At 38.4% G+C, this 13,068-nt stretch overlaps 1 protein-coding gene across 4 annotated transcripts in view; it reads left to right on the top strand.

Moving 5' to 3' along the window:
- Positions 1-13,068, top strand: part of PPP2R5E (protein phosphatase 2 regulatory subunit B'epsilon) — a 146,403-nt gene that overhangs the window by 110,438 nt on the left and 22,897 nt on the right. For all 4 annotated transcript variants that reach the window (XM_019793957.2, XM_011217900.3, XM_011217898.3 and 1 more), the window contains one exon: positions 1,716-1,808. In XM_019793957.2, coding sequence (XP_019649516.1) covers positions 1,716-1,808 — 93 coding nt within the window. The remainder of the gene's footprint in view (positions 1-1,715; positions 1,809-13,068) is intronic.

Genomic DNA, 13,068 nt, shown 5'->3' with positions numbered 1-13,068 from the left:
TTTTCCAGTTGGCCGATGAATGTTGTTAGGAAACCGTGGATGGGTAAAAAGCCATTCAAAGTGCAAGACAGATGATTGGAACTTAGTGTAACAGTATGAAAAATTCATTGATTTTGGCTTCAGATTGCAACTCCTATTTAAGAAACTCAAGTTTTGGTGTAGTATCAAAGAAGAGTTTCCACAATTTATGTGAAAAGACTATGAAAATACTCATCCTTTTTCATGCTACTGGATCTGCATGAGGCTTGATTTCTTTATATACTTCAACCAAAACAGTGTATTCGCAACAGATTGAATACGGAAGCATATAATAATCTGTTTTCTAATATTCAATTAAAGAGATTTTTCAAAAATAAAAAAATAATGCTTCTGAGTAATTTTTTGGAAAATAATTTCCAACCTTAGGTTAATGTGTAATATATTTTATTACTTTAGAATGAAATAACAAATAGGTATTTTAAATTTTCTCAGTTTGTATTTCTGACTTTACGTATGTAAGTATATGCATTTTCATATATATATATCATCTAAGCAAAAGGTTCGGAGTCTTCAACTGTTTTTTAATGTAAAGGAGCAAGATTGAAAAGTTTGAGAATGCTGTTTTAGGCAATAGTGATAATGGTGATACGTGTTAGTCACTATGCATAGCACTTTATATATATTATCACATTTCATCTTAGGGGTTATCATCCCCATTATTCAGTTGAAGAAACAAACTTTTAGAGAAATGAACTTGCCTAGGGTTGCACAGTTGGTAAAGGACAGAGCTAGACTTCCAACACAGTGCCTGTCTGTCTCTTGTTAAAAGTTCCATTTTTTATATACTGTAGTTGTATACTCTGCCAGGATCTAATGTATACTTTAACATAGATTTATTTTGCAAAGAGCATGAACAATGATCTGCTGCTGCTTATTGGAACAGTTATTTGAGATTGACTCTACAAATGAGGATATTTTTATTTCTTGCAGATGAGAGTATTCTGCTAAACTATCATATATTGCTTAGAGGAGTGTAAATTGCCATAAATTTTCTGAAAGGAAATTTAGCAATGAGTGTTGAAAATCCTGAAATGTTTAGATATGTTTTGCTCTAACATTTCCACTTGTAGAAATATTTCCTCGTGAAATAACTGAGCAAATGCACCCTGATGTATATTACATAATATACATTATGGCATAATTTGATAGAGAAGTAATTCAGAAACTACTTAGATGTCCAAGCATAGGAGATTGGTTAAATTGATTATGAATAATGGAATTATTCATTGTAAATTATGTATGGTGGACTACTTGTAGCTGCTAAGAGTGATGGCTTAGATATTATTGCATAAATTGTATACAATATATCATTTAGATGGTAAAAGTAGTTTGAAAGCTATATAAAAATTATTTATAGTTCATTGATATGTTGTAGAAATATAGAGAAAAATCAAGAGGTTTATACGTTAAATTGTTAACAGTGGTTATCGCTAAATGGTGAGGCTATGGGGGATTTTTATTTGCTTTGTTTGGCTGTATTTTTGGATTTTTAATTTAAAAAGTTAAAAAACATAATAGCAACTGTGAGCCACAAGAAGCGCTAGCATAGCTTGTAGTTGATATTAAAACTCAATTTTCTAAGCCCTATCAGTTTTAGTGTTACAGGCTTTTTATGGTTTTTGATACTATGCTCAGTGAATTATAATTTGAAACTAACTATAATCTGTTTGTTGCAGCTTGTATATGAATTTTTCATACGATTTTTGGAAAGCCAAGAATTCCAACCCAGCATTGCCAAAAAATACATAGATCAGAAATTTGTATTACAGGTAAGCAGAATTTTATGGTTGCATGTATTTGTTATTTAGTTGATAACACTTTACCTTATTTTCTCTTAATTGTTTAAAAATCTTTCAGTGACAGTTATATCACCTTTTAAACCAAACTATATACATAAATTAGTTTCCATTATTGCCCAGTAAAAGTAATAGGTACCTCTTTACTTTATTGTTTAGTTTATTGCCGGAAATTAATTTCATTTTAAACAACAAGGAATGCTAATGCCTAAATCCCTGCAGTTTTCTTTCTTAATATTTAATTATAAAAGCATTTCATTTATAGGACCTCTAGTTTGTGGGAATCTTTGCTTTAGCTTGAAAACTCCTATTTGCATAAGGCTTCTTAAGGAACTATTGCACAGATCCGTTGAAACTGAATAAGCATGGTCTACAGCATAAATAACCTTCAACAAATCATCAGAGTCAGTTACTGCTGAGCTTTCACAGCTAGGAAACAGCACTGCTTAACACTTCAAAATTCCTCTAAAGTGATTAACTCTCAACCTATTTGTTTGGAGCTTCTCAGGGTGTATATTCTTCTTGATTTGCCATTTTACATTTTATGACTATAGACCACATCTTCCTTTTTACCTGGGACTTGGGAATGTTCATGACATTGAATTTTTGGGTAACATCTTCTTGCTCCTGTTGTTGACACGCATCTGTAAAAATGCGTACTGGATAATGATGTACTGTACGGTGACTAACATAATAAAAAATTTTTTAAAAAATGGGTACTGAAGCAAACTGGTGTATGGACTATTGTAGCTCCTTTCTAAGTGATTAATGAGCACCTCACGTCAAAAAGAATAAATATCTCCTAGTGAGCCAGTAAGCAGAACTTCAAATTTAAAACATTATTTTGGCAGGAAGTTGATCTTCTGTGCTTTATTACATGGATAAAGGTTGATAGCCTTTGTGATGACCTCATTTCCCCTCCTTAATTCAATTAATACATTTAGAATTTTGGATATATTAGGTTGAGAGGCTTTGGAAGAGTGAGGTTTTGGAAAAGAGGCTTTGGAAAAAAAGAGGTAGGTAAATAGATGGATACATGGAGCATTGGGTAAACAGGTCCACTGATCCAGATTCTTATACCAAGGAGGCAAAACGCATTTCAGACAAAAAAGCAACATGTAACAGGTCTGTGTTTTGTACTGGAAAGTCCTCACATTTATATAGCACTGTATAATTGTCAGAGCATCTTTACATGCATTATTTAATTTAATTCATACCATAATCTAAAACAGACACAGCTAAATTTCAGGCCTATCCTGTAGATGAATAAACTGAGGTCTAGAAACTTTATCAAGTTTTCCCGAGCACATTTCCTATTCTGGTTTTCTGTCCATTATGTCATGAAGCCTCCCTGTGATTTCCCTCACTATAACTTGGAATGACTTCAAGGCAGGAATAACCCTCACTTCTCAACACTAATGAAATATTAAGGTTCCCTTATATTTATGGTAAATTAAAATACCCAAGAAGATCAGATAGTGAAGCCTGTGTTTAGTTGACATGGAAACAGTATGAACTAGGATCTTACGATGCAGCCGGTGCCTTTTTTTTTTTTTTTTAACATGAAAAGCACGCAAGACCCAGCTCACTGTGTTCTTCTTGGTAGATGGGTACTGATGATAATAAAGTTCATAAGATTAAAACATCAGAGAAACCCAGACTTGAAAGGGATGTTTTGGGGTTATCTGTTCCAGTTCTTTACCCAGTGAGTTAGTTTCCTTTGAGACCCGAGAAGGGGTGACTCCAATTTACCCTTTTTTAATGAGGAAGGACATATACCTGAGCAGATTGTTAGAAAGTTCTTTATGTTGAACCTCCCTATTCCTTGTGCCCTTTGGCCTTATTTCCCCAGACTAGTCCTTTAGTATTCACTAGCTCGGACATAACATTTCAGGTCTTAGAACACAGTGCTTGTGTTTACCTCTTGGCTCTTTTTCCTAGGAACGGGAGTAGCCGCTCAAATGCTTGTAAGTTCATTTATAACAAGTTGATGACCAGATGTCAGACAATAGGAGGTAGACAGGTTTCTGTTAAAGGGAGCTTTGGCTGCCCCTCTTCTTTCAGTTATTGTTAGACTTTTTTTTTTTTTCTCCCTCGAGAAACAAATCCAGATTTTTATGTGAAGTGTTCTGATGAACTAAACCCATCTGCCTTCTGGATCTAGCTTAGCAGCTGTCAGTGTGCATTCTCTGTTCTAGACCGCATCCTTACTTCTGTCAACCCTGTCTCATTTGTCTGTCTTGGAAGTCTTCAACACGTATCCACTTGTCTTTAAAAATGATATCTGTGTCTGAACATAGTGCCGTGAGCCTGGTCGGTCCAGCACAGCCTAGAATTGGGTTCTCCATTCCCTTGTGTGGGTCTCTTAAAGGGGGAGTCTCATTAGCTATTCTGGCTGCTCCATGGCACTGTTAACTTAGGTCAAGCTTGTGGTCTTTAACTGGTTTCTAATTCAGCTTTATGCATGATGGTGTAAAGCCATGTTTTCCCTTGTTTTTGTTCATTGTACAGTTTGCCTTTTAATCTAAGTGTAGGATTTGACATATATTCCTGCAGAGTATCATTTCTTCCCAGCCTTTTGAAGTCTTTCTGGCTCTGAGTCTGTCACCCACTGTATTCATTGTGCCTTCCATCTTTATCACATCTGTGACTTTCTTAACTGTGCTAGTAGCTATTGGCTTCGTCTTAGGTCATTGATTAAAATTGTTAGAAGAGCCAGCACTGGTGACAGAGGCCTTTGGCATGTCTTTAGCAACTTTCCTCTATTTTAACACAGGTTCATTAATCAGCAGTCTTTGGATTCCATCCTTGAACCTGTTAGAAATTTACTCTAGAATAGTATCATCCTTCTTACATTTTGAAATTTTGTTCAGGGTGCCTGGGTGGCTCAGTTAGTTGAGTGTCTTGACTCTTGGTTTCGGCTCAGGTCGTGATCTCAGGGTTGTGAGCTCAGGCCCCGCATCGGGCTCCGTGCTCAGTGCAGAGTCTGCTTGGGATTCTCTTCCTCTCCCTCTGCTTCCCGCCCCTAAAATAAATAAATAAATCTTTAAAAAAATGCTTAAAAACTTTGTTGTTGTTGTCATAAAGGAGGCTGTAGAGACTCTGTCAGATGCTGTGGTAGAAGCCAGGACTTTGTCTTTACAGCAACCCCCATCTGTGGGCCTTGAGCCTTTATCATAAAAAGGAATGCTCGAATGCAGTTCTTCTGCCTTGGGACATTAGTGAGCTTCTAGGGACTACTGGTCTTTATTGGTAATGTTGCCCGTAGTACTTACAGCCCATGTGATTGATCATCTATCATCTGTCTCTGAATTTTGCCAGAGACAAGAAATCAAGTATACATAGTGAGTCCATCTACTTATACTTAATGTTTTCAGCCCTTGCCTCATTTTTATAACCTTTGCCTCCTTTACCTTCCCTCTGCTGGATCTGTTGATGAACTCAGCCTTTACACCAGGGCTCTCAGCAGTTCCTAAATCAGTCAGGAAAGGGACAGGCAGGGTATTGGCAAAATCAGTAACGCCACTGGGTGGTACTTGGATGTAATCATATGACTAACCAGAGTATTACCTGTCATGTTGGGGATAAACCCTGGGTGCCGATTAGCTGCCATTTTCCAGAATTCACTGTTCATTCATGTTGGTAACCTATAAAGTTGGTCTCCTGCCCCTTTTCCTATCCTCTAGTCTACTGATGATTTACTTGGGATCCCAGTCCTTTCTAGGAGTGGGCTCTCAATCCCCTACGTAATTTTCTTAAGCTCCCTTCCTGGGAGATTTGATTCCAACTTGGGACCTGCTTGGCCTTTTGGAGCTTAAGGCATTGTTGCTACGATTCTGTCCTGCCTTTCCCCACCCTCCTTTTCCCTCTGCCACCAGGCCTTACCTGTCTCTGAGCTGGTAGCTCCTTCATTTGTGTACCTTGTAGTCAGCTCATTCATTATTTATACCCCCACTTTCCCCCTGCTTGTTTCTCTCCCCACAGCCTTCCATGGTGCCACCTAGTCCTGGTGTGCTTTGTGCCCAAGCTTTGTTTTCTTCTGACACAGGAACCCTCACACCTTCCCCTCTTGCAAATCGGGATGACATTGACCACATTCTTTTTCTTTGAGCAGATTTTTTATTCTCTGTGGATTCTCAAAAGGAATTTTGGTGATGTCAACTTAAAACTTTTTAGTTAGACATAATTTATTCTAGCCACGAGATTTAAACCTTATTTTCTATAGCAGCTAGCTGTATTCTTCACAGTCTATTCTGACTCTCATTTTTCCTGTCAGTAAAGACAAAAGCAAAATAAGAATTGAGCTATTTCAACATGATGTAGTGGAAAGAAAGTTAACAAGCTGTGGATTTGCATCCTGACTCCTCTGTGTACTCTAAGTAGTATATATTATAGGAGCTAAGAATATGTGCTGTGCGGTAAGAAGGAGCTGCGTTCAAATCCTGGCTTTTCCACTTTCCACCTACTTGGCAGCGGGATTTGCAGCCAGTTAATATACTCGCTGTCTGAGCTTGAGTCTCCTCATTTGCAACATGAGGTAACAGGAAAATAGGATGTACCCCCAAACTGACAGTCGTTAAATCTGCTTAATTGAGTTAGCACTATGGATACAAAGACAGACTCCCTCCCTTCATTTGTAAACATGTATTTGAAAACGTGGGTAGATTTTTGACTCACTCTTCTGAGCCTCAGTGTTTCCTTCTGTAAAATGGCTATAATGGTGACTTCTCTGTCATACAAGTTCCAAGTAGGCTTGTTATGGTGATAAAATGATATGACTTATAAAAACGTCTGCTGGTATCATGCATGGATTATAATAGTTGCTCATTAAGTATTAATTCCTTTTTTATACACTCCTCATACTATATTATCTACCCATATTAGTAGGGTATCTTATTTTTCTTGATTCCAGTATTAATTTTAAAATGTCCACCTTTTGGAATGAAATGTAAAAGTTTATGTGAGACTTAAAAGAAATTTTTACATAGACGTCTTGAAGAAATAACATATTCCTAGATGGGAAATTTGCCATCATAAGGTTATCCATAGAATTTCAAGTTAATTTATACATTTGGTGCAATTCTAATTAAATTTTCAGTAGTTTTGGGGCACCTGGGTGGCTCAGTCAGTTAAGCATATGCCTTCAGCTCAGTTGTGATCCCAGGGTCTTGGGATCGAACCCTGTGTCAGGCTCCCTCCTTAACAGGAGAGTCTGCTTCTCCCTCTCCCCCACCCCCAATTCATGCTCTGTCTCTCTCTCAAATAAATAAATAAAACCTTTTTTAAAGGTAGTTTTTTTATTTGAAAACTTCAAAAGCTCGTGAAGTAAAAGACATTTTTGAAAAAGAAAATAATAAATCCCTTGCCTATTAGATATTAAAACATATAAATATACGGTATTAAAACTATAAAGGTACATGAATGAAAACAGTGTGCCATATGGGTGCCTGGATGGCTCAGTAGGTTAAGTGTCCAACTCTTGATTTTGGCTCAGGTCATGATCTCAGGGTCGTGAGATCGAGCCCTGTGTTGGGTTCTGCACTCAGCGCAGAGTCTGCTTGGGATTCTCTCTCTGCCTCTCCCTCTGCCCCTCCCCCCATCCGTACTCTCTAAATATATAAATAAATAAATAAATAAATAAAATCTTAAAAAAAAAAAAACAACAGCAACAGTGTGGCATGGGTACAGGAGGGAGACTGGAACATAGCAGAGGCTTGGGTAGAAAACATCCTTCTTAGTATGCCAAAAACTCACAGAAAATGTACCTATACATAGATAAATAGAGATGTGTGTTGTACATACATGTATATTAACTTGGCATAATCCTCTGAAGACAAAAATTGATAGTTATCTATCAACTTAAATTCTGTCAACTTAAATTTTATCCACTGAGCAATTCCTTGAGAAGTAGATAAGTACACAAAGATATATGTACAAGGCTATTGAACGCATCATTGTTAATAATTATTAGAGAATTGGAAACAACTTAGAAGTTCCTCAGTAGGGGGTTAGTTGAATAAACCGTGGGCATTCATATAATGGGGTATTCAGATTGAAAGAGAGTGAGATAGAGCTATGCATCATCTATTTTTAAGTGAAGCATGCACATTCTGGAACAGTATGATTTTTTTGAATCTGAGTTTTATTTTAGGGAAAAGGAGTGTTTGTGTATGCACTAAAAATTTTGGAAGGCAATACACCAAATTGTTAATTGTGTGGTAGAATGTGATTATGTGTGACGATCATCACTTTCTGGTTTTTGTATTTCTCTATTTTTTACATTTAAAAATAATGAACATGTATGTTATAATCAGTAAGAGTAGTAAAAATATTTAGATTACAAGTACATTCTCATTTTGTTGCCTGGCATTTTTCATAAACCTCAGCTGATTTTGTGCGTGAGCCTTCCTGGGACTGTTTTCGTAAGACTGCACCATTCACTTATACTTCACATTTGTTGTGTTTCCTTCCCTTCGTCACTTGTATGTGTCCTTCTAGAATCTGAAGTTCATGGGGCGCCTGGGTGGCTCAGTCGTTAAGCGTCTGCCTTCGGCTCAGGGCGTGATCCTGGGTCCTGGGATCGAGCCCTGCATCGGGCTCCCTGATCCACTTGGAGCCTGCTTCCTCCTCTCCCATTCCCCCTGCTCGTGTTCCCAATCTCGCTGGCTGTCTCTCTCTCTCTGTCAAATAAATAAATAAAATCTTTAAAAAAAAAAAAACACAACAAAATCTGAAGTTCTGTGGAAAGCTGCCAGTGTCGCCTCAAGAGCCCTTTTCAGTACTACTCATTTTCGTCCTCATCAGGAGCAGTATAGATTGGTGGTTAAGTGTTTATACACTGGTTTGAATTCAGACTCTGGCATTTTTTTAGGGCATGACCCTGGGCAGGTTATATGACTGCGTTGCCTCAGTTTCCTCATCTGGAAAGTAGATGCAAAATATCCACAATATAATTGTAATTTTGCCGAAAGGTTGTTGTGGCGATTAATAAGCGAACACGTACGTGAGCACTTGGAACAATTCCTGACAAGAGTCAGTGGTCAGCAAATGTTATGTTGCTGCTGTCCCTACTCTTTCGATTAGGACCAGTTCTTGTTTTTGAGAATCTGCTTTCGTCATATTTTCTAGAATAGCCTCAGTCCATGAAGTCATATGGTGTTGGTCTGTCAGCATCTTAACCAGCATGTTATGAATTTTTTGAAATCTGGCTTTTACCATTCTGAAAATCAAAGGAACCCTTTGGACTTCTACGTATATGGCTCCTCTCTGGCTGCTGAGATTTTTTCAGATGTTAAATTCAGATGTCCTTGCATTCATTTCACCACTGGTTTCTTCCGGTGTTAGAAGTGAATGCTTATTAGTGCCAGGAGCATATACTTTTAATAGGTGAGAGGCAGGGATAGCACGTTCAAATCTTTACAGAGGCCAGACGAGTAGTCTAGGTGTGACAGGTAGTGATGGAAACAGTGGTAAACTAGAGAGGTCAAGAGAACCTGAAAATCCAGATTTTTGTATGGGCCAGACAAAACTCTCTGTGACTTGTACCTTTGAAGAGTTTGCTGTTTTTTAGTTTAAGAATGGTATCACTGACTGACTTGCTTAAATTTCATTGTAATTTTTGTGAAATCTAGATTTACAGAACCTTTAGCATTTCGTATGTCCTTAATCTAAGTCTACATGAGAAAGCGGTCAGAGATTTATCAAAGATAGTCAGTTGATGACATAGTGCAGTCATGTCTGTGGTAACGTTGATTTTAGACATAGTAACTGCCTTCTACAGCCATAAGTGTGCAGGCTGGCTTAGGCTTATGGAACGTGTGTCTTCTCAATAGAGATAATTTTCATCTGGGTTAGGACAGTTGGGAAAATGGTTTCTTTATGATCTCTGGCCCCCGCCCCTGCCTTTCCCCTGCCACCCCCACCCAAAGATGGGTTGCCGAACCTTGAATTATTTCCTTGGGTGTATTATTGTGGCAAGAGTTTAGTAGCATATTTCTAAAGACTGCTTTCAACCACTCTGCAAATCTGAAAAGCAGTCAGTGGTTGCTAAGAGACATACTATTCAAGCATCCCCATAAACATATGTACTGCTGGAGATTGCGATTTAGCAATTTGTAGTTCACATTTGCAGTTATATTTAGCTGAAAGGTGCCATGATTATCATGCAAATTACGCAAATCATTTACCGTGTTCTTAAAAGGACCTTTCATTATTGTGTTTTAAAAACTAAAGACAAATTGGGCATGACACAAACCAACTGGTTAAAAAATTTTAAGTCCTAAACTGAAATAAATTTCGTGAGGCCTTGAATCTCAGCTCTAATGCAAAGAGCTATTTTCCAAACAAGTTCCTTGAATATGTCAAAACGTTTACATTTCTGTCTCAGAGTCCATAGCAAATAAAACTTGAGAGAACTTATTCGATCAGGAATTTTATCAGATAGCCATTACTAGTGAAGAAAGCACCTCTCCACCTCATCCCATCCAGCCTACCCTGTAACTCAGCAACCTTGGAGAACGGCTGGAGCGCTGAGGCTCCTGCATCCAGGCCGGCTCTGTGGGTGTGTGGCTTGGGCCGTGACGCGGGGCCGCGTGGAGAAGGGCCCTGCTCTTGCTTTCATGGTCTGCTGTTGCTGTCTTGAAATTGTTCCTGGTTTGTGAACAAGGAGCACTGGATTTTCATTTTGCATGGGGCCCCACAAATTATGTAGCTAGTCCCCGCCTGCATCCCACTAAATGCATCCTTATGTAGAATTACCACTCTTTCTTGAAATGCTGACCAAACTGATTGTCTTAAAGTCTTAAATTGCCAGCTTTTGTTCAATCAGTCAAAATGAAAGCTTAAGGGAGAAAAGAATGGACTTCTCTAGTTTGTGGAAAGAATGCCTGAAATTAGGAAGAAAATAAAAGCATGCAGCTTGGCAGATTTGTTCATATTTGGAGGACTTACACCTTTGAAATATTTATACTGAATTTCCAGAGGAGTCTTGAAGTCAGAGTTGCTGGAAGCTTATAATGTGTAACCTTTTGATCCTTGATCCCCACCATGCTTTCTCAGTGGTGCCGTAGATCAGCTCATTTGATGTGTTGGTCCCCTTGAGTTCTGATTCAGTGGAGTCAGGCTGCTGTTGGCTCTTGCTACTTGGGTTCCGGGCTGTTTTCTCCATGTGCAGAGGTGTTTGGAAGGTGTCATTTTTCAGGTGGTAGAATAGCTAAAGTTAAAAACAAAGCCAGAAATGTGGAGACCTGATTTTAGTTTGGATGAAAACAGCATGTATGTGGACACACATAGAATACCGGTTTCATTGGATGTTCTTCAGAATCTTTTTTACATGGAATGGGGCGTGGTAGTTGCTTCTTTATCATAGCAGAGGGCAGTTGGGCTTTTTGTTTCAAGCCTCTTGCTCTTAATTGGGGTGCCTGGGGTGGTGCAGTTGGTTAAGTGTCCGACTCTTGGTTTCAGCTCAGGTCGTGATCTCAGCGTGGTAAGATTGAGCCCTGCATCAGGCTCTGTGATCAGGTATGGACTCTGCTTGAGATTCTCTCTCCCCCTCTCTCTGCCCCTCCTGCTTGTGCTTTCTCTCTCTCTCTCTCTGTCCCTCAAATAAATAAATAAATCTTTAACAAATTTTTTTAATTGATAAAGTAATGTCTGTTTAAAAAAATTTAAATATATTTATACGGTTTATAGAGTCAAATAGCAGTCTCTTGCCTCACTCCCTCCCCAGCCGAGTCTCACTCCCTAGGGGTAACCACATTCAAGTCTTTTAGCTGTTTGCTTGTATGTGTCTCCATATCTCTAAATAGCATTCTTATACTTCAGTTTCTTGATTTTTAAAATCTTTTCCTACTGTAAATCATCATATGTCTCCGTCTCTATCTCCTGCCTCTATTATCTTAACAACGTAGTTAGTTATGTCACAAAATCTAATGAAGTCAAGTTGTAGAGTTGCATTTGTAGGACTGTGTGCATGTTCATAGCTGAGGCACGTATTATGCTATAATTGCATTTTTTTCTCTTGTAGAGCTTTTTTTTAAAACCCCTGGGATGAATAATTGCCTTATTTTTCACATGCTTGCTTTCCTATGTATGGGTTACTAGTTCACCCCTCAGTTCTTCTCCAAGAGCACCATACAACTCTTCTCAGTCTGGCCCACGCATCAGCCAGTCTGAGCCCTCCTTCCTGGAGCTGGAACCCCATCATCCTGCTCTCGCTGGCAGTGATGGCTTCCCCTAGGCTGTATCCACAGTGGCTGTCCTGGGACTTCCCTTTGCCACTCTTCTGCACTGGGTCTTTGCTGGCTTATCTCCCTTTCTTTCATTTTGGCAGAATACATCCTCCAGATGCTTTCCAAGAAAGTATGAATGAGATATACATTTTTCAAGACCTGGTTCTCTGAACATGTCTTTATTCTACCCACATACTTGATTGACATTTTGGCCGGGTATAGATTTGTATGTTAGAACCCATATTCCCTCAGAAGTTTTAGGGAATTCTGGGTTGTCTTCTATTTCCAGTGTTGGAATTGAGGAACCAACTGAACTCCTTATCCTTTATAGTGACCTATTTTCTCTCTAAGCTTTTGAGATCTACTCTTTGTCCCCAGTGTCCAGATAATTCAAAGTGGTGTGCTTTGGTGCAGGTCTTTGTTTATTAATTGTGCAGAGAACATAATGGCCCTTATATATATTGAAACTCATGTCCTTTTTTTTTTTTAAATTGCATTGAATTCTTGCCCCGATAATTTCATTTTCTTTGTTTTTGTGTTCCTGTACCTCTTCTCTGTGCCTTTTTGGAATGTGTTGGACCTTCTGGATTGATCCTCTAGTTATCTTCTTCGATACACTGTCCTCTTCTTTTGGTTATACTTTCAGCATACATTTGCTCATTTTAATGTTCCAGTTCTTCTGAAATTTTTATTTCTGTTACATCTTGAATTTCCAAAAGTTTTTTTATTTTCTGAATATTCATCTGTAACAGCTCTGCTTTGTTTCAGGGATCCAGTAGATATGTTTATTTCTGAGGACAAGTTGTTTTCTTCAGTTTGTTTGTTTACTTTTTACTTGCATTGTGGCTGTTTCCTCTGAGTTATGATTGTTTGTTTTGGTTTCTATCTTTTATGTTAGGATGTCTGGTGATCCTTGGCTTCATAGTTACATGTTAGTCATCAAAGAGGCTTCTTAGGGCCATCTGAGAGCCTTCTAAGAACTTCTGTGTGTGTGCGCGCGCGTG

Source organism: Ailuropoda melanoleuca, chromosome 14 (genome assembly GCF_002007445.2).
Source record: "Ailuropoda melanoleuca isolate Jingjing chromosome 14, ASM200744v2, whole genome shotgun sequence".
NCBI lineage: Eukaryota > Metazoa > Chordata > Mammalia > Carnivora > Ursidae > Ailuropoda > Ailuropoda melanoleuca.
Note: the sequence above shows the minus strand (reverse complement) of the source record. Positions and strands in the feature narration are given on the sequence as shown.